Genomic DNA, 21,928 nt, shown 5'->3' on the forward strand with positions numbered 1-21,928 from the left:
ATACATGCACTCTTATGTTTATTGCAGCATTATTTGCAATAGGCAAATTATGGAAGGAGCCCATGTCCATTGACAGATGAATATATACGTCTTCCATATATATAATGGAATATTATTCAGCCATGAAAAAGAATGTGAAGTCTTGCCATTTGCAATAACGTGGGTGGAGCTAGAGAGTATTATGCTGAGCAAAACAAGTCAGTTGGAGAAAGACAAATATCATGATTTCACTCAATATGTGGAAACAAAGCAAACAAGCAAATGCAAAGAGAGAGAGAGAGAAACCAAGCAACAGACTCTTAACTACAGAGAATAAACTATGGTTACCAGAGGGGAGGTGCTGGGGGAATGGGTGGAACAAATGAAGGGGATTAAGAGCACACTTCTCATGATGAGCACTGAGCAATGCACAGAAGTGTTGAATCACTATGTTGTGCACCTGAAACAAATATAACACTGTATGCTACCTATACTGGAATTTTTTTTAAAGAACGTAATAATTTTTCTTTTTTTAGTGTGCCAGATGCCCCTCTGAGAAGCAATGGAGAACCATGGTGGAGACAATCTCAGCTCCGTGGACCATTGTCCAGCATTTGTCCTCCTTTGGCATTGGGAGACACAGCTCGCTGAAAGAGCTCCAGTAGCCCCCAGGGGCACGAATCTCAGAGGTAGGTGCGTCGGGTGGTGGAGAAAACAGTTGCCTAGAGAGCCCCGGGGGGCCAGGCAGCCCACGGCTGGAGGGCAGCTTGTACAGAATCGCAGGCACCTTTAGGATTTCCTCCCTCCTGCTCCTGGAGCATGAGTCCCACTGTGCTTGGCATTTCCAGTTTTAGCATTGGAAAGTTCCATATCCCAGGACACCCCTGTCCTTGGCAAACTGAGAAGGTTGGTCACCCTATAAAAAGGAGCGGTCCTATGGAGCACTTTTCTCTGAATGACATTTGGGTTTCTACAGTGCTGGTTAAAAGCGTTCCCCCAGACCCACCTCACCGCCCAATGAGGGTAGATGAATGGAGCACAGTACTCACTCCTCTTTCAGCCAGGGTGTTAGTGAGGCTGGAGATGCCAGCCCTGCAGGCCCCAGAAATGTGGCTGCTGGTAATGGAGGAAGAGCCAGGGCCATGGGTTTCAGCTGTAAAGATGGTTTCTAGATTAGCTGCCACAGTATTTGGTGAGGCAACGCATCTCCCATGGCTGTTTTATTTGCAATTTCAGAGGGAGCAAATGCTATGCGTGCAGTGAGCCTGACTCTTTGACCTGGGGGTTAGAAGTCACATCAGCGTCATCCTTCGGAGGGTTTGGTTCTGGACGAGGTTAGTAGAATTTGTCCCCTTCTCCCACCCAGAAGAAGGAGGATGGAGCTTCGGAGGGTGCTTTGTTGCACCTGCAGGGTCAAAAGGAGACACCTTGGCTAGGCAGTTTTTTTTTTTTTTTCTAGCAGCTCATTCTCTTGTCTGCCTGTTCCTCTCCACTGGATTTGAAGGATCTGAGATTCTTGCTATTTTTATCCTTCAGATATGTGAGGGTTGCCCCTCTGGAAGAGATACGGAAGCCATTACTCTGTGGTTGGGTCTCTGCACTGCTAGTCTCTTGAGCCACTGTCTTTCTGAGATGCCACAGAAGTTGGCAAAGTCTCATTGTTCTATGGGTGTTGGGCCAAATTATCTGAAACAGATCTCATAGGGTAAACACACCCATGTCACACTCATGGTTCTAGGGACTCCCTCCCATCTCTGTCTCATTCCCTTGGCCTGATATTGCAACAATGGGCCATTGATAATATCATCGATTGTCCCTCAAGGATGTGTGGCTGAGCTCAGTGTTGACAGCTGTGAGACAACTGTGGGCATCTGTCCTCCACCACCCAGGCTAGCCAAGACACACAATGTGTTCTTCGTTATGGACTACACAGGGGGTCTAAATTACAAGGAAATAATTCAATCTATCAGGCTAGGGTGAAACTGCCAACCAAAAGAACAATTTATGAGATCATCCAAACCTGGATGTGAAATTAATTCCATACACGATAACTCACCACAGACCACCTTGTTTAATTTTATTTTTTTCCTAGTAATAAGATCTTCCTGCTATCATTTATGTTCTTGACAATATGAAAACAATATAACCATCATGCTAGAAACTACTTTAAATCAGAAATACAGAGAGTTATAACAGTAGTATAAGCTTTAAGAAAATTTTGTCGGTTATAAATGAATTCATTTGAGTTGAAGAGTCTAAGCCTGCTTATTAACAACGATCACAACCCAGTAGGAAAAGTGAAACTTCAGCCATGGTAGTTGACCCAGTCCAGAACTTTCTGAGCCGTTCTTGTTTCAAGCTCAAAGCTTTGGTCCACAGGACCACACTTTCCCAGCGAATTGGCAGTGACTCTGGGCTCCCAGGAGACAAAAAGGAGTATACTTCAGGCTTTTGCCATACTTTCCTGATCTGCCTAGCAGGGTCCAGAATCCAAACCAAGTCATGGTCCCTGTCCCTGAAAAACTTATGACTGAGATTTTGGGAAAAAGTTAATACAGATGAAATAATAGTCAAGGCCATAAGATAGTGTGTTGTGGTGCCCTGGAGCTCAGGCTTAGTATCAGCCAGAGGGTTTGGAACAGGGCTGCAGTGATAAGCAGGGCTCACAGTGGAGCTGGAGCTTGGGAGACTTGAATCAGTGGTGCTGAATAAAGCCACAAACACAGTTATTGGGATCAAGTGTCATATTGTGGAACTAAAATTAGCGCTCAGTGCAAGAAAGAATGGGAGCTTAGCAATCTGGGCCCACCTAGTTGGCATCTGGCCCTCTCTTGTGGAGACTAACCAGAAAAAAAAAAAAAAAAGAATGCTCTGTTCAGCGGCCTGTGTAAAAATGGCCTCGACCCCCAAGTGGCTCTAATCACTCATTTGGAGAAGACCCCCTCTTCTCCAGTTGGATTTTCCCAGTCCCTCTGTGTCCCAGCCCCATGCCTGAGACATTCACCCCACTGTGTGCACCGACCACAAGGAGACAGAAAGAGGCAACAGGGAGCTCCCACCCTGCTTGGCAACTTGTAAGGGATTGTGCAAAGGATTCTGGGTAGCAGAGAGGGAAGCTAATGGCTAATGGAGGGTTTGTTTTTGCCAGTTTACTCAGCAATTGGGTTCAAGTTCACAGAAACTATAAAGGAAAACTGTCCCAGTTATCTACTGCTCTATAACCAACCATCCCAAACTTAGTGACAGAAAGCAACTCTTGCATTATTTCTCACAATGCTCTTGACCGGTTGACTGGGCATCACTGAGTGGAATTTCAGCTCCACATGATGGTGGCTGGGGTAGTGGTCATCTGAGGCTTTATTAGGCTGGAACATCCAAGAGATCCTTTTCACCCAGCTGGTAGTTGATGTTAGCTGTCAATTCGGAACTCTGCTAAGGCTTGACCAAGGTGACTACAATGTGGTCCTTCCATGTGGCTTGGGCTTCTCACAGCATGGTGGCTGGGTTCCAAGAGTGACAGTCAGAAGAGAGAGTGGCCCAATAGGGAGGAAGCGGGAGGCTAGACCCAGAAGGCTAGGCCTGGAACTGTCACAGTGTCACTTCCACCAGATTCAACTACAGGGCCAACCCAGATTCAAGGGGAGGGGGCATAAACTCTACTTCTCACTAGTGAGAGAGACATTTTATAGTCTTTAATTTACCACTAACACCTAATTATAGCCTTTCCACATAAGACACCATATCCCAGACTGTGCCCACCCACACTATCCTCACAACCTTGGTCCCCTATACAGCTCTTACCAAGGAACCCCACACAAGGCTAACTACCAAGGAAATTTAAACCAATACCCTCCGAGTCCTGGTTCTTCTCTTGAAGAAGAAGCCCTATCTTTAGAAGGCAAATAAAGCAGGCTGAGCTCAGATCACCAGTCTACCAGAAGAATGGACAAGTTACTGCCAAAGTGGGAAGGGGCTTCCAACAGGGAAGCCTTCCAACAGTGGAGCAGCATCTGCAGGCTGGGCACCCAATGCCCATCTGCAGTTGCTCCACCTTCAGAGGTAGCCAACACACTCCCTAGTCACAAGTCCCTGGTGAGCATGCTGATCTGAATGAGACTCGCTAGTGTGCAAACTCCCATGGGCACTGCCTCCTTTTACTGCACTGACAGTGCCCAAGCAGACACCATCTCTGGGTGGTGAGTGGGCAGAAATCACTGACAACAGCATTCTTTCTTCACTAAATATTTGGATACACATTGCCAAATTGTTCTCTAGAAAAGACGTACCAATTTACAGTCCTTGTCTCTAGTTAATAGTATGTCAAGTATCCAGAAGACCATAGACTCAGGATTTTGCTTGAGGAGCTGTCTAGCCCCTCCAAACGAGAGTAAGGCTGCCCTTCCTTGCAATCTCCTCCTCCTCCTTCCTGAACCAGACTGTCAAAGGTCATCCATGACCTCCTATGGGCTCTTTTCTTTCTCACTCGCTTCCTCACTGTGGCAACCAACACTTCTGCCCATCCCATCCTCCCCTGGCCATCCTTTGCTTATGACTTGCATTCCTTCTCAGACTTCTGCATGAGCTTTTCTTTCTCAGCCTACTTCTACTTCCCTAGGCTTTGCCTTAGCCTTTTGTTCTTCTCTTATTCTACAGGCTCTATCTGGAGGATTTTATTAATTTACATGTCACTGATTACCATCCATGTGCTTATTCCTCACAAACACCTTCTCTTCCACGTAAATGTCTCTCCTGATGTTTGACACTACATTTTCAAATTACCAGTTGAAGATCTTTCTCTGGGTGTCCTGCAGGCATGCCAGACTCTACAAGTCCAGGACTGAATTCATTAATGACTTGTACACCTTGTCTTAGTGGATAATACTGCCATTTACCCAGCTTCCTAGGCCAGGACACTGGAGCCAGCCTGGAGGAAATGCCCTCATGCCTTCCCTACATCCATGTGGTGAATAGGGCCTGCTGAATCTACCTTCTTTCTTTATTTTTTTTTTTAAAGATTTTATTTATTTATTTGAGAGACAGTGAGAGAGAAAGAGCACATGAGAGGGGGGAGGGTCAGAGGGAGAAGCAGACTCCCCGCCGAGCAGGGAGCCCGATGCGGGACTCGATCCCGGGACTCCAGGATCATGACCTGAGCTGAAGGCAGTCGATTAACCAACTGAGCCACCCAGGTGCCCCTGAATCTACCTTCTTTATGCTTCCTGTTCTCTCTCCCTATGGCTACTGCCCTCATTCAGACCCTCATTACCTCAACTCCATTGTAAATAACTTTTACTACAGGGACACCTGAATGGCTCAGTCAGTTAAGTGGCTGCCTTCAGGTCAGGTCATGATCCCAGGGCCCAGAGATCAAGTCCCACACTGGGCTCCCTGCACAGCGGGAAGCCTGCCTCTCCCTCTGCCCCTCCCCCTGCTTGTGCTTTCTCTCTCTCTCTCTCTCTCTCTGACAAATAAATAAATAAAATCTTAAAAAAAAAACCCCACAAAAATAAATAAATAAATTTTACTACCCATTTTATGGGACATCCTGTGCCTCTACTTCTCTTTCTCAAGGTGGTATGCAAAGAAATGAGTTAAAAGTGCCAGTGTAGTGCTGGTATACTTGTAATAGAAGACAGACAGAATAGAAGGAATAAGCTGCTTTTCCATACTGGCCAGGAGGGACAGGGCTATTTTATACAGTTCTTTCTCCTTACTTTCAAGAAACTTATACCAACAGAAGCCAAGCTCAGCTTTGGTCTACTTTTTCAGAGTCACCTTACCAGCTTTGGTTTCCCTGACTTCTGGGGCTGTGTGTGCCTTTCTGGGTCACTGGTGGGCTTCTTCTGTCATCTTCTCTGAGTATCCCAAGGAGTCTAGAGCAAGAGGTGCATCATGAGGTATGTGGGGAATGTGTAATCTCTTTGTCAGAAATAATTCTCTGACCTGTGGATCATTCTCACCAAACAAGTCCCAAGAGGCATTAGGAGCCACAGATATATGGCTTTGTGGACAAGACATCTCAAAGGCGATCCTGTTGTCTGAGTAGCCCACAGGAGCTTCCTGTAGATGCTCCTAGCCTCAGGTCTCTGAGGCTATTTCAGTTTGAGGTAACACTTATTTGTTTGCATGTTTGATAGTTGCCTTTAAGAAACCAAAACCTCATGATGCAAAACAGGACTATGCCTTATTCATCTCGGCCTCTTTCTCGTCTCAGCACTCACAATATCTGGCACACAGTAGTTGATCAATAATTATTGATTAATTCATTGATTGGCTCTTGGTCAATAATAACTCATGTTTATTTGGTACTTGCTTTCTGCCACATATGGCTGAAAACACTTTACATGTATTAACTCATAAAATTAATTTATTTAATCCACATAACAACACTGCCATCCTTACTTAACCGCTGAAGAAGGTGAGGCTTGGAAAAGTTAAGGGAACTTACCTAGACATATATAAGGAGTTAGTGGAAAAGCCAAGAGTTGAGCGTAGGCAGTCTGACTCCTGAATCCCGACTCTTAATCATACCAGCACTGCTTTCTTGATAAAAGGTGGATCAAGATTATGTCAGTAGTTAGTAAGGTTGTTGGTGGTGAAGGTGGTGGTTGTGAGGGGGTGGTAGCTCATAAAGCCTCAGCTATCTTGGGGATTTACCCCAGAAAAAGGAAACACGCAAAATGGATTCCTACAGCACCTTGGTTATGAGTTGGCCAGGCCAGGTCACCAGATCAAAGGGGAACAGGAATCCAAGGTAGACATTCTTCTTAATATTAAAACCTGGGTCACTGGCCTGAGTGTCCTCAGAATGCTTCCCATAAGCATTGTGGGAGCAGCAGAAGCTGAAACCAATTCCTAATGAAGTGTATCTATATCTGTCTTCTTGTATTTTCTCTCACTATCTTGTTGCCATCCCATCTGCCCAACTGGACTGGAAGCTCTTTGAGGATAGACATCTTTAAGTTTCAGTTGGTTCCCCATAAGACTAACTCCATATTTGCTAATTGATTAATAGGTTGGAATTTGGTTAAGGTTAGGAATTAGAAGGCAAGATACGTTTAGCCAGACATTTTCAGGCTAGTGGTCTGTTCTCCTAAGACCGAGGCAACGGCTGTCGTGGAGCTGAGCACTCAAACAGCTGTTGCACATTTTGTGGTGGTGACTGGAAGTGACTCTGGTTCCAGGCAAAAACAAAGGTTCTGACCTTCTCTGGTATCAGCAATGACCAAAGGGCCAACTTCTCCTTGGAATTCACATGTAGGCCGGGGCTTTGCCTGGAGCTTAATAATCACCTTGAGTTGGTGAGAGATCTAGTTCCTTCCTCTGCAGTCAGAGGATGAGGAAGGACTAGTGACCAAACACCTTTCTGGAAATTACTACCCATGTAGAAGATTTAGGGGCAGGCTCAAGGGGAAACAGAAGATTTTGACTACTCATTCCCCAAGCTAAAGGGCAGGCATTTAAAGACTTACTTACAGGGAACACTTAGTCTGTTCTGGTCACGAATGTCTTCTCCAGAACTTCCCATTTCCTCATTCTTTTCCAGTGCAGCGTGGCCTTCTCACCCACTTCACTTTGGAATTCAAATTTCTGATCCTACTTTCTGCCTCCTCCCATCCACTTAAATAATCAAATCTCCTCCCTTCTTTGGGCTCCCTTGAAAACTTACGAGTAAAATTTGAAAGAAAGTCAGACCAAGATTGCTTCCGTCTCTACCCAACTCCATTGTAAAAATCAGAAATCCCTTTACGGTTAAAATCCTCTCAGGATAACAAAAGCAGGGAAGTGGCCTTTGGTCTTCTGGTTTTATAGAAATCACTGAGGACGGGTGACTACTCTACTGCCTATGTTTCTCATGATGTGTGCTACTGGAAAGGAGGCTTTAAAAATATACTAATTGGGATCACTGGAAAGTTTAAATTTTTTCTCGTAGGTAGTTTTAGGACTTATTCAGGACAGCTTTGTTGTCCATCAGACCCTTGAAACTGAAGACTTGAAAGGATTAAACAAAGCCAAACAAAACGGTACATCCTTCACAAACCTGAGACCAATCTATGACATTTGGAAGACTGTCAGTTATTGAAGCTTCACTGTTTACATTGAAAGTAAGAACTGGCACATGATTATAACGAGCCTTGCCCCCTGGGAAGTAGTCAAGGCAGATATCTATTGGGTTGTCTCATAAGACAGTGGTTCTTCTCTGATGACTACCCTGCCCTGCTCCACAGGGGTAGAATGAGGCAGCCATATTTGCACAACGTGGGCCAGAGGTGAACAACTGGTCCAAGGTGAGCCAATCAGGGGTTCCTTCCTTTGATTAGAGGAATGAACTCAAAAGAGAGATTCGTTGTTTCCTCAGGTGGCTGTAGACTTGGGTTCTCTTGGTAGCCATGTTCTCTGATATGTGCACTTGAGAAGCAGGAGCTGGTGTGCAGAGAGATGATTCACACATTCAGAGGGAGGAGGGGAATTAAGAGACAGGGAGAAAGAGAGCTTCCTGGTTTCCCCACAGCCTTCTACTTCCTGGCTCCTGTTTGCATCTGCATTTCTGCCCTTAGGTTCTGTGAAACACCCCTGTACCTTTAAAACAAGTTTGCCATTGCAGGTTTGAATAGGTTTCTATAGCTTACAACCAACAGACTCCAAATTGACAAAAGAGTGGTATTTTCCTTGCAGGTATTTGATTAAAAAAAATCCACACATTAGATGCCAAATTTGAATATAAGCATACCACTAGTAATAGAGGTATGAATGGTAGTATACATTTAGAGTTGTAATGCTCTTAGGGGCCATCATTTTATAGACGTGAAAACTGGGGCCCAGGAAGGCTAGATCTCTTGCCAGGGTCCCATCTGTGTCTGAACCAGGTCTCTGGGCACTTGACTCTTAGCCTGTGCCTCTTTCTCTACTACCCACTGAATTTGACTGAAAGATTGTATTTACTTTCACAACTTGTGCACATTAAAAAATAGGCCACCGACTCTTGCACATTCTTGCCCCTATTGTTTTTGGATGAAAAGCTGAAATGACTTCGACAAAGCTATACGTTAACAGAAGTGCAACTAGAATTTATTTATTTGTGGGCAGGACACTCCATCCAAGAGGCCAGACTTCTCTGTCCATGCATCCAGCTCACTGCTGATCCAGTTAGACCGGCAAATCCATCATGGCAGGGGCTTTAGGGTCTTTCATTTATTTAATAAACATTTACATACTCAAGTGGGCACTGTTCCCAGGCCAGGAGATACGATCACTTTGGTTGGTCCGCCTCCTGAGTGTAGGGAGGGGGCCTTAAAGAGCTTCTTCATCTGCTGTCTGTACCTTTGAGGCTGGGAGGTGGGGGCCGTCCAAGGACATTTGGGGCATGTGGAGTGGAGGTGAGGTAAGTTAATATTGCTAGAGGGAAAGCAGATGGTGGCTTTTTGACAGTGTCACCTGAATAGAGCATGCTGCCCAAAGCATGTAAGATGGAGGGAAGAAGTGACTGATGGGGACGAGCAGGTGAACATTGAGCTCCTGCGAGGTGGTTGTGAGAACAAAATGCTCTAGTCTCAGTGCTCATTTCCTTGTGGGTCTTTCCCTCCAGCTAGAATGTGGGTCCTTCAGGGGGAAGTAGTATCATTTGTTTATTTATTTTCTGCATTCCCAGCATACATCAGAGCGCGCTTTCTGCCACATATGGCTGAAAACACTTTACATGTATTAACTCATAAAATTAATTTATTTAATCCACATAACAACACTGCCATCCTTACTTAACCGCTGAAGAAGGTGAGGCTTGGAAAAGTTAAGGGAACTTACCTAGACATATATAAGGAGTTAGTGGAAAAGGGGATCCAAAGGAGCTTTTAGTTAAGAGGTCAGAACATAGAGGAGAGCTTCCCTAACGAGATAATTTTTAAATGAGTCTTGGCAAGGTGAGATTGAACTTGGGTGGTGTCTGCCAGAAATAGACCGGGGGCTTGATGGAGTCTAAGGAAGTCTTTGTTCTGAACCATATGTTACAAGGTTCCTCCTCATAAGACACATATCTGTGATTATGGAAATGTAGGAATGTGTCTGGGAGCGGGCACTGGCCTTAAATCTGCTAGCCTAGGGAAGGGATACAAGTGCGGAAACGGGAAGATGGGGGTAGGATAGTATAGTGGGTTTCTATGGGTCTAAAGTCCTCTGAAGTGGGGGTGTTTCTGAACCCACCATGCTTTGGATTAAAAAATGCCACAGTCCCCCTGGGTTGAAGGTACAATAATGTTAGCAACAGGGTTGCCATGCATGATCATGAGTGACTATTTCTGTGTCATGTTAAGCAGTGAGATTTAGTTTACTTCTTTAACAAGCTTATCTATCCCTTCGGTAGATCATTCATTTACCCATTTTTGCGGATACTCAATGTATCATTTATACATTTATCAGGTACCTATATCACGGTGGGATAAGTTAGAGGAAACACAAAGACAAATTCATATACGATTTTGCCATTAATGACTTCTTAGCTCTGTGTGCAAAACTGTTAGGTTTTCTATCATCCTTGGCCATAATGATAACAAGCAGCCTCTGGACATTAAAAGGTACAGAACAAACTGGGCGGTGACCACTCACCTGCAGCTGGATGAAACACTAATCAACTGGTCTGGACCACATTTCCAAGGTCACCAGGAGTCCTGAAAACTTCCGTATAATACGTTGAGTTTTTCATTCATCTATTTTTATTTTATGGTGCAGGAATTTGGTTGAAATTATCGACGACAGCAACAAAACTCACTGTTGAGAAGGTTGGCTGGGGAGAAGAATGCTAGGACGACTTGGGTACATCACCCCGGGAAAGGGAGGACTATCCTGTCACAGCCCAATTGGTGGTGTCTCACCATCGATCTTTGGCAAGTTGTACTGGAAAGGGATGGTCAGAGTTCCAAAGTGCAATATTATATTTCCAATTAAAATGTAAAAACAAACCTTTCTCATAAAGCACATTGGCCTCAGCACTGGGAAGTGACTACAAAGCCCATTGCTGATTGAGAAAAGCTGAAAGCAGACACTGTAATTGATAAAGGAGATAAGTCAATCTGTGTCCTTTAAAGAATAATGAGTTCCATTTTTCATCAAAAAGATCTCCTTGTGCCGAAGAAACATTCTTTCAATAAATCTACTTAATGGTTTCCCTTCTAATGATATATAACATTGCGCTTTGGAAGGAGCTTGGAGCATCCTGGCCCGTTCCTGCAAGGGTCTGCAGGCCACCCAACATTTGCATTGCTAATCTAACCCAAAGAAAACCCAAAAGGTTCCCAGACAGTGCTGCATTCCCCTGAGGCGGGGGTGGGGTGGGGGTGGACTATCTAAAAGCCTTCTCGGGCTCTTCAAGCAGGTAGATGGGACAGAATTTTTAGATCATTCCCTCACCATTAAACTTGAGGTCCTATGCAAATTTACATCCCTCCCTTGCCCCCCCCCCTCAACCGAGCCGACTGCCACCCTGGTGTGTTAGGGATACCTCAGCTCTGAGGGTGGCTCAAGAGTTAAAGGTTTCAGATATTTGGGTGGTGAGAACTGATGAGCTTGTTTGTTCCCTGGGCTCACCCCTCTCCAACAGCCCTGACGGCCTTGGTGTTGTTCAGACCGTGGGCTGCAGGAGGTAGTCCGTGTTTATTGTGTTTGGTAAACTGAAGATCCACTTTAAAGACCCGGCCTGAGGGAGTGCTGTGTCCAGGCCCTCCCCCCAGCCAGCCGAGGGCCTAAGCTTACTCAGGTGGTAAAGGCAGAGCAGAAGAGACAGCCTGTCCCCCGGCAAGGGAAGGGTCCAGGGCCCTCTGTGCCCTGGTGCTAGGCAGCAGGAACGGTGTCGCTCAGCTTGGCTTACCTTGCGACCCCCCTCCCCAACTTTACAAACGTGCTGCTATTTCCACAAGCACCCAGCTTTATGTAACAAAACCCATTTCCTCCAAGGGCACCCAGCCCTCCCAATACTGGCGGACTTCCCCACATGGAACTCATTAAAAACAACCCTCGAGTTATTTCCTTATGTTGCTGTTTGTTTATTCTCCAGTCGCGTGTGAGTCAGCCCGATCATGATTTGTGGTGGTTTTGCTTATGAAATCTTACATAATTATATTTCTCTTGTCATGTTGGGTCGAGCCGCGCGGCCTTACAGTGTTTTCTCATTGCACAACGTGGGCGAATCAATACGGAGAAAGGCTGAACAATGAGGTGACGTCGGCTGCCCAGGAAGCCGGGCTCCTAGTCCCCCGGGAGGCGGCCCTGCGGTGGCGCGAGGGGCCCGGACGCCGGCTAAGGCCCCCCGCGCGGCCCAGGATGGCGAGGCTGGGTGGCGGCCTCCGAGCGTGCGGCTCGCCGAGGTGCGACTTAAGAGAGGGGAGCCAGGGAACGAAAGAACAGCAATGACCACACTTCACACAGAAACCGACCACATTTTTACTGCATTCGCGACACGCCGGATTCCACCATGCTGGTCCCGAGCGTGGCTGGCTACAAGCCGGCAAGACGCTTACGGCTGCTCCGCCGGGCCTTCCCTTGCCCGCCTTGTACGTGATTTCTTTGATCCTCCTCACCGTCCCAAGTCCAGAGGCAGCTACTAAGAACACGCTCGATGCAAAACAGTGAGTGGCTACGACACACGGATGAGGCTGGGTGCGATTTCCACGGCAGAACGTGGAATCCAGAGAAATGGTTTGTGGAGGCAAGACGCCTCCTTAGTGGCTACTAGTATTATGGAGCTCCAAACCCACAGCTGGCTGGTTTTGCTCGATTCCTGGAGTACATTGAAGCTAGTTGTTCCTAACGTTATTTCATATTTTAAATAAAATATCTGACCTGATTTCAACCTTGCTTGTTTGCATACATCTTCGAGGCGTGCGCCTTAAAGTTACTCATATTGATACAGGATGAAGATTACAAATATCGGCATAAAAAGAGAAACCTCGTGACTCTATATGAAGACAACAACCATCAACATTTCACAGCACGTCATTGGTTAATCTTTGAATCATCAAGCATTATTTAAAACGAGAGAGAGAGAGAGAGAGAGAGAGAGAAGAACTGAACACAAGCGCCACGACAGAACAATCATAATAACAGAACCAAACCCAATTTCTCTATTAATCATTTAAAATTTTTACCTCTGTTTCTAACACTTCTCACTAACTGTTATTTTAAGCTCCAGTAGCAGGATCAGATTTCTGCTGCCTCTGGGCCAATGAGTTATAATCTGATCTCAAGTTCCAAGGGAAACGCTCAAAGTTTTATTTTTCCCCAGTTGAGTAAACAGTACTATGTATATTATCTCTTGTGTTAGAATAGTGTTGTCTTCACGTAAGACTCAAATAATGGTATTAGTCATTCATTTCCTTGAACACAGACACCCTCATGCGTGCTGACAGGTTTATAAGGATGCGGTGGCAGCCGCGGTTCTGGGAGCTGCTAGATGAGCGACTTTGATTTCTTGCAGTCCTGAGCGATGGAGCCCGGGTGTGTCTGGTTATTGTCCGCTTTCTCTCCCAGATGCTGGGCTTGTCTGGAAGATTAATACATTAACAAGAGCTGAAGGCCCAGGGTTGCACGTCTTCAGACATGTTTATTAGCAGATGGCACACAGGATTCAAAGGTCACCACAAAAGTGACATTTTAAAGTGAAACAACAATATTTATGTTCAGATAGTCTACTGATGAGATCATGTGGAAATGTTTTTGATTAAATTAGCTTATAAATGGTTGCCAATCTATAGACAACTTCAAATGCCAGGTCTGTTTACCAAATGTTTTCTTCTCACGCTCACCGTTTACATATTAATGACCAAGTGCTGTTGGCTGTTAACAGGAGGATCAATATATCTGGTTTTTACTTGCTGGGTTATCTGGGTTTTTTTTTTTTTTTTTTTTCATTCTCAAAAATGTTATCTCCTCTTACGTGTGTTTGGAAATCTCACCTGCAATTATTAACGGCTTGGAAAGAGTTCGGATTCCACTGTGGAAATGCAATTGCTTTCCATTTCTCTAGTATAAATTGGGCCTCTCAGAGAGACCTAAACTTCAGTCTCTCAGGTAAGACCTGACGTTCACTATCATAAAAGGGCCACGAGCTGGATTCAGAAATACTCGCTCCAGCTGCCTTCTCGCCTCTGCAGCCCTTGGGAGCCACGCTCGGGTGGCAATGCCGGCTTGTGTCTCTACAACACCATGAAAAACAAAATGCAGTCGAGGGGAGGGAATACCTCTTCTCAGCTGCTTTTCCTTTTCTCTCTCTTGTGCCCACAACTTAGCAGGAGTGTGAGTGAAAATATGTACCTCGGAAAATGGTTTAGCTAGAAGAAAGCTCAGTGGTATGAAGCCAAAACCGATGTTTTAAGAGTTGTGCAAGTCTCTATAGTCAACAAAACTCACATAAATATTTCCAACAAAGGCATTAAAATGCAGAAATAATGATCAGTTAGTAGATCAAAACTTTCACAGATGTATTATGGGAAATGAAAATGACCATATATGCTACTGTTTCTCATTTATTTACATTTAATTGTGTTATGAATAACTCTGTAAGATATAGATATTGTTGTCCTGAGGGTTTTTTACGTTATTGTCATCTATATCTTATTTTTCTGTACAGTTACAAAATTAGAAATGTAAGAATACAGCAGAAGATTTACTCACTTTTCAAGAGAACCTTTTTCAATATTCATTGCCCCTTCCATTGGATCCAGTCCTTGTTCAGAAAATTGTTTCAAGGCACTTAAAGCTGCCTAAAAATGAAAACAAACACACAAACAAGGAGATCCATTCACTGACTTTAATGTTAATAAACAGGTAATTGTAAAAGAGAGCTGAGATGTAAAGACTATCATTTTCATTGGTCTAAATACACGCTTTTTTGCGTCAGTTAGCAAAATTACATGTGAGAGGCTATATTATCATGGAGCAATGTATATCCCACGAGGGCTTTATTTCTGTGGAGTGAGGAGGTGGGCAGAGGGATCCCCAAAGTCTCATGCCCTGTCCCTCATCCACAATTTTGTAAAATCACGAAGTTTTTATCTGCCAATGTAAAAACACCTAGTTTAATTTGACAATGACTTTGCAGAATTTCTCCTCACAGTCCTGAAACTACCCTTCAGATGCGAGCACATCAGATTTTCCCAACTGAGGTACTCTTTCCAAAGTTAGCATAAAGGTATTGTTCAGTTTTATCTTTAGCCCTAACCAAGTAATGGGCTGTGCACAGAGAAGTGGACCCAAGACCCTTGTGCATACCGAGGGGACGGTAGGGTGGTATTCTGCGAGGAGAGAGAAAATGTGTGCTTCTCGGGGGCCCAGGGGAGGCAGGCCTGGCCACAGCAGAGCCTCCCGAGGTGTTGATAAGTCTGCCATGCGTGGGACGCTGAAGGGTGTGGACAGGCTGATGGAGCCTCGCTGGATAGCTGGGAGGCACCAAAAATGCGATGCTGATAAGATCTACATAACTTGTTGACACTCTTGTGCACGTTCCAAATTGTTATTTCTTCAAATAAGAATTTGGTTCCTCTTCCCCTCCCCCACCCCGCACCACTTTAAAGCTCGATTAGAAGGGCTTTGTTGAGTCTGAGAGAGGTGTGAGCAGCCCCGGGCTGTTTGAATCCTGGAGATCCTGCTGGGTCACACTTTGGTCATCTGTATCTTCTCAACTGCCTTTGAAAAAGGGCTGACTCTTGCAGTTTCCCAAACTTTTATCTGCCAAAGTCCCCTTTTGGGTAGCTGACTAAGCATGTGATCCCCTGTAAATGTCATTATTCATAATATAGTTTTTGACTTTAATTGTTAAGGTTAATAGCCACAGTTTTTTTTAGAGTAGTTTTAGGTTTACAGAACAATCGAGCAGGGATGTCAGTTGCCGACCCCACTGCTCCTGGTCTTGGCCCCTGCTCATACTATTTAGCAGCCGGGGCAGACTGAGGTGGCAGGTAAGCGCTATTTCCAGTTGGGTAGAAGCAGCGCGGCCATCTCGCTAGGGTACTATTACTGGTTGAGTTGTGTCCCTCCCACGCACCAAAAAAAAAAAAAATCTGTACGTTGAAGTTCTAACCCCCAGTCCCTCCAAATCGTGGCCTTATTTGAAAATAGGGTCATTGCAGATTTAAGTGAGATGAAGTCCTCCTGGGTAGGGTGGGCCCAAATCCAATATGGCCAATGTCCTTATAAGAAGGGGAACTTCGGGTGTGGACACACACACACACACACACACACACACACACACACACACGAGGAGGACACCATGTGGGGAGGAAGGCAGAGACTGCAGTGATACAGCAGAAGCCAAGGGACGTCAGTGATCACCAGCAAACCGCCAGACGCTATGGAAAGGCCTGGAAGATTCTCCCTCACGGCCCTCAGAGAGAACCAACACCACCAACACCTCCGGTTTGGACTTCCAGCCTCTAGAACCATGGGAAGATACACTGCTGTTGACTAAACCGCTCAGTTTGTGGTATTTTGTTATGAGAACTCTCACAAACGAATATAGGTCCGTCATAATTCCTCCTTAAGCATAGTAGAACCTCTTTCTCCTCTCTGTGATGTTTCTTTTTATTATCTTTTTATTATAAAAACAGTTTTCATTACAGGACAATCATAATAGATACAAGGCAAAAAGAAATGTGGAAATATTCACCGTCCCACCCACCCATTGACCACTTGGTATAATGTCTTTCCATATGCTTTCCTATCCCTTCCCCATATGCACACACTTTAACCTGGATCATATCCTGACACTGTTTTATAACCTGTTCTTTTCACTGAACACGAGCAGTTTTGCAAGTCGATAGAGACATGTCAGTAGCATCCTTTTGCCTGACTGCACAGTATGTTGACTTGATATGGCCTCTTCCATTTAGCCGGTCCCTACGGTTGGACATTTCGGACACTCCCAATATTGAAGCTGTTATTAACGCTGCATCCAGCTTTCTAATGGTCAAAATTTTTGTGTACCATCTCAATAATTTCCTTATTCCTAGAAATTGAATTTCTGGGCCAAAAAGCAGGCACACTTTTAAAGATCTGGCATGAAAATACATACATACATACATACATACATACATACATACATATCTGAAAGGAGCTTTCTCTCTGCCCTCAGAGAGGTTGTGACCACAGCAGCAGTGTGAGGAGCCGATGTTCCTCTAGGTGCTTTGGAGTTAACCTCTCAGCATCACTTTGTGGGGCACTTGAGCAAACCAGTTTTGTCATCTTATGGCCCCACCTTCTTTTTCATTTGTCCATCCTGGCCATGTACTCTATTCACTAGATTTGGCTTTGAGTAATTTTGGTGGCTTTCAAAAAGTAAACTGACTCTCAAAAGATCCAGATTTGGACAATTCCTTTCCCCCAGAAGAAATCTGCAGAGGGATTTGGCTCATTTTTAGATTCATTCAATTGGGTGGCCTCTGAGGTCCTTTCCAGTCTTGAAATGCTGGGGTGCTGGACGGACTTCCTAGGTGCCTCACTGTGAACAGCCCCGTGGGTGTGCACACTCCCATGGGCTTGTTACATGAACCTGAGCTCTGGAGGCCGGCCTCACATATGCATGTATGGGGTGAGGCACTGGGCCCACTCATTGCTAAGCTCTCAAGACCAGTCCATGCCTGACCTTTCCAGATAGCCCAACTTCATGGGGTATGGGGGATGGTGCTAATGAACTTACAGGTCTTGGTATATTCAACAGTTTTGAACAAATGAACTACTCTTCTTTCTTCTGATCCTTTAGTCTGTGAATTATTGTCAGGAATGCTAATTTTTATCAATTTCTTCCCAAACGAACTATTGTGGAGGGCTGTTCAGACCCCCAAATTTAAATTTGCCATGTGATTCAGCAAACTGCTGAATGAGACACACAAGAGTGCCAGGGCTTCTTGGTCCCGCTTTATTCCCAAGGAGGTCAAAATGGCAACCAAAAACAACTTTTGAAAACAATTTTCAAAAGTCATTCATAGGCTAATTGTAGCCCATTTTCCCTAGTTGTTTTTGGAATACTTGTTGCCTGAATGCCTGGAACCAAATGTCCTGCTCCACCAAGTCTAGGACCCAGTGACACCTGCTCTGTTCCATCCAACAAGAGATGCACACATGAGACGCCGGCCAGGTCTCAGAGAGCAGGTTTGGTGTTTTAGCTCTTGCAAAATCTCCTGGATGATTTTATCAACATGTCAGGCAGGTCCCCGTGCACTTTCAAAATGCCTGTCATCACTCAAAGAATGTACTGCAGGCTGGAATGGCGGCATGCTCTTTCACTCAATGCCACGAACGGATTTTCAGAATTCTTGCATGGCTGCTTCCCTCCAAAGGTATGCTTAAAGGCTTCCAAAAAATATTCCCTTATTTATCTGATGAGATAATTCAACCCACATCTTATTGATAACCCTGAATACAATTGCTTAGAAAGAGGACAGGACTTCTTACTGATTTATAAAAGACAATAAAGACGGTTTATCTTCTCTGTAAACAGCAATAGCTACCATTTGATGGACATCACTCTGCTGTAGTCATGAGACCGGGCCCTTTACCTGAGTGACATCAGGTGTTACCACAGACCTGCAGGTGGGTCCTACCCATGAGGAATTCAGTGACCTACTTGAGGTCACACGGGTAGCAAATGGCAGAGCAGAGATTTGTACCCAGTGCACATTCTTGACAAGATCCCTTTATTTTCTTCAACCCTAGCCAATTTCAGGATGACTTCTTTCAATATTGTATTTCCAGATCACTCTTATTCCTTCCTCCACACTCATTCTATGAATGATTCCCCACAAGAGTTACTGGAGGTAAGTTCATATAATTATCCCCACTTTCTAGAGAAGAGGTTTATTGTGGGGACCACAGTCAGCCACCAGTCTCGAGCCTTCTTGTGGTCCCTGGGTTGACTTCTGAGGCCTCGTTCAGCACTTCTCTCACACTTGTAATTTGGGCTAAAATTAAATTGCTATAGGAATTATTTTGTCACTTAGAATTACCCAACGACTCCCAAACAAGGTAACTTGACTGTTCATTTCTTAACATTCTGAGGGTCCTAAGTCTTGTTCACTCTATTTGCTCCCCTTCCCTCTACTGTTCTGAGAAGAGTTCATTCCTCACCTGCACTGGGTTGCCAGCAGGAGGGAAAAAGAAGCTGCAGGGTTTGCCTGGGACCGTGGGCTGTGGGGTCCTGCAGCAAGAGGAGGTGCTGGGATTGCAAAGGTGAATGGACCAAGAAAGGACCGAGGGCTCGGCAGTGATTTATAGAGAGCGATAAGCCTAATATGTTTAGGAAAGCCGAGATGGGCAGGGGCTGCCGACCATGTGCCTCCTCCCCCAGGCCCTAATAGAACCCTGGTCCTGCCACTTCCTCTCCCCCTGGTCATGAGCTCACCTGGGGAGCTCCCACCCTATCCCCAATTCATCGGCCGCTGCTTTCCCAGAAAGGATACTTTAACAGATGAAAAAATTCCATCTGTGAGATGGGTGTGCTTCAGTTTCTACAGCAAAATGGCTCTGAGACGAGGACAATGCAGCAATGCCCAAAATAGCCCCCTTCATTTAGCAAGACTCAATTATCAATCATTTCAAAGAACAATGTATAATGGAATGGCTTTGCGAACAAATGCTAAAATTGAACAGTCCACAAAAACATTTTACTAAGCACATCCAAGTCTGTCCGGAAGACAGTAAAATCAACAAAATCTCCTTGTTTAAACTATTCCAACTGAATAAATTGTTACTTGCTAGAGGCCAGTTGTTTAAAAAAAAGAACAGATTATAAAAATGCTACATAACAGTAAAGGACACTGGAGTGAGGGAAAAATCAAATAACTCTCATTTGGAGAGACATCTAAAGTCTGATTAAGGAGCTACTGAGAGGGTAAATAGATAAGAGGCTCAGCTCCTACTGTCTCAGTTCACCCCCTCAGCCTGGACGGTTTGCTGTGTGATCACTGCAAAGTAATGTTGGGGAATCGTGGGAAGGAGGTAAATCTGGGTGCCTTAATGAGGAACATCCTGAAACGATGCTTGAATCCACGTTGTATAAATTCCCACACACCGTGGATTTGAGAATTTCAAAGATGCACTAACATAAGTACCCAGAACCCTCCATGCAGCTCCAGCCATAAACAAATAGACAACTCAATGATTTCATTACCAAGGTCAGAAAATGTTTCCTACCAAATCAAAACAAACTCACTCAGCATCCGAGTGGATGTTAGCACAGTCTACCAAGGGGAATCTCGAACTTTAGCTTTATGACCATTTACATGTTCTGGGATTCAAAAAAAGAAGAAGAAAGAAAAAAGGGGAAGAAAGGTATATTCAAGGCAATTCATGTAGCTTGGTTTGAAAGGAGAAAAATTTTAAAGAAGTAGATGACATTTCCTTTTTTTATTCTGTCTTTTCAGCTCAACACTTGTATCCATTTGTGTGTGTATGTGTGTGTATGTGTATGTGTATGTATATCTGTGTGTATGTGTGTGTATATGTGTGTGTATATATGTGTGTATGTGTGTATGTGTATATGTGTGTATGTGTGTGTATGTGTGTGGGTGTGGGTGTGTGTGGGTGTTTCCCTTAAAAGAAAGCATCTACATAGATATGTAGAAATATTTTGGTCCCCAACAGATTTTACAACTGTTTTGTGAGGAAAGCCCCACAGGTTCTCGAACAGATGTCGCTACCATTTCATGGATCACTTGTTTTGTGCGTAGTTATAGCAATGCCAGAAACAAGATGCCAGGAAGATACTTTCCATGCCTGCTTGTTGGTCTTGGTTTGCATGCATGCATGTACGCCTGTGTGTGTGTGTGTGTGTGTGTGTGTGTGTGTATGTCTGAAGAATGGAGGTGAGTCTTCCCAGCCATTTCCTCAATTTCCAACTTTCCTCTCGTTAATCAGCAATTAGTGAATTGTGTTGAAATCAGTGCCTGTTCTTTCTGCTTCCGTCTTCAAGAGTTAAATGTAACAGCATTACAGCATTTTTTGAGAGACAACAATGGTTCTCAAAAATGAGAATTTTTACTCCTCCCTTTATGACACACTGTTCTTCTTGTAGTATTTAAACACAGTGTCTGATGGGTCCTTTCATTTCCTTTTTTTTTTCCCCATTTTATACTTTTCCACCGATTTTATGTCCTGAATCCCAGAAACAGACAGGCTGTTACCATTAAAAGTCAATGGCAACCACACACGCCTGAATGTGGCCTTCATTTTTAAGTGAGTGTTCAAGGTTTGTTTTGTTTTACCTGTTTCTCCTGAAGTGCTTGCTCATGTGGAACTCTTCCTGGGAGCACTCTAACTGCTAGATTCATTTCAGAATGCACATAGTGGTCATATATGCAGCTCACTAAATAGGTCTTTTTAAATGAGAAAATGATAGGCTTCAACTGGCAAACATCTTTATTTGCAGTTGAGGACTCCCCTAACTTCTCATCCCAACAATCTTTGAGACTGGTTCTCTATTGAATTATTTCAGTGACTGAAAACCAGCAGGTTCTTCAGTAAGCTTAAGGCTTATTGCCCAAAGAATGTGAATTTTAACGTTCCTAAGTTACCATTTTCTGGCTTTGAAAGGTCTATAACAAAACACCAAGCGTCTCTTTCTCTAAAATAAAAGAAACCAAAAAGAGAAAATTGTATTTCTAAATTGTATCACATTACGATAGGATCCTCAGTCTACCACATTTCAGATGAATCAATGATAGGACTTTAAAAAGAAAATGAAAAAGGATTACACTGAGCTTTAATTAAACCATTTGCTGCCCCGATTTTAACAATTTCATATAGCCTGCGCTTTCCATTTATGCTCACATAATCCTATTGGTTTGTGTAATTTCCATAAAATTGGTACTTTATGAATGGCTTACTGTTGTAACAAAGGGATGTAAGCCTGCTAAGGTGATGGCTACTCATTGTAAAAACAAAAAACAAAAAACAAACAAAAAAAGGCCGGTGG

At 44.3% G+C, this 21,928-nt stretch overlaps 1 protein-coding gene and 1 long non-coding RNA gene across 3 annotated transcripts in view; one reads left to right on the forward strand and one right to left on the reverse strand.

The window, feature by feature from the left end:
- The first annotated feature begins 349 nt into the window (after nt 1–349).
- On the forward strand, nt 350–12,167 carry LOC141372804 (uncharacterized). The gene is made up of 3 exons (XR_012378233.1): nt 350–668; nt 1,216–1,313; nt 10,702–12,167. It is a non-coding gene; the product is annotated as an uncharacterized lncRNA (long non-coding RNA).
- Nucleotides 12,168–12,384: 217 nt separating this feature from the next.
- Nucleotides 12,385–21,928, reverse strand: part of STAU2 (staufen double-stranded RNA binding protein 2) — a 305,526-nt gene continuing 295,982 nt past the window's right edge. For both annotated transcript variants that reach the window (XM_025870733.2, XM_025870726.2), the window contains 2 exons: nt 14,638–14,726; nt 12,385–13,507 (listed from right to left, as the gene is read on the reverse strand). In XM_025870733.2, coding sequence (XP_025726518.1) covers nt 13,414–13,507; nt 14,638–14,726 — 183 coding nt within the window. In that variant the 3' untranslated portion in view covers nt 12,385–13,413. The remainder of the gene's footprint in view (nt 13,508–14,637; nt 14,727–21,928) is intronic.

Source organism: Callorhinus ursinus, unplaced genomic scaffold (assembly GCF_003265705.2).
Source record: "Callorhinus ursinus isolate GAN/ISIS: 27379988/994484 unplaced genomic scaffold, GSC_fseal_2.0 scaffold5, whole genome shotgun sequence".
Classification (NCBI taxonomy): domain Eukaryota; kingdom Metazoa; phylum Chordata; class Mammalia; order Carnivora; family Otariidae; genus Callorhinus; species Callorhinus ursinus.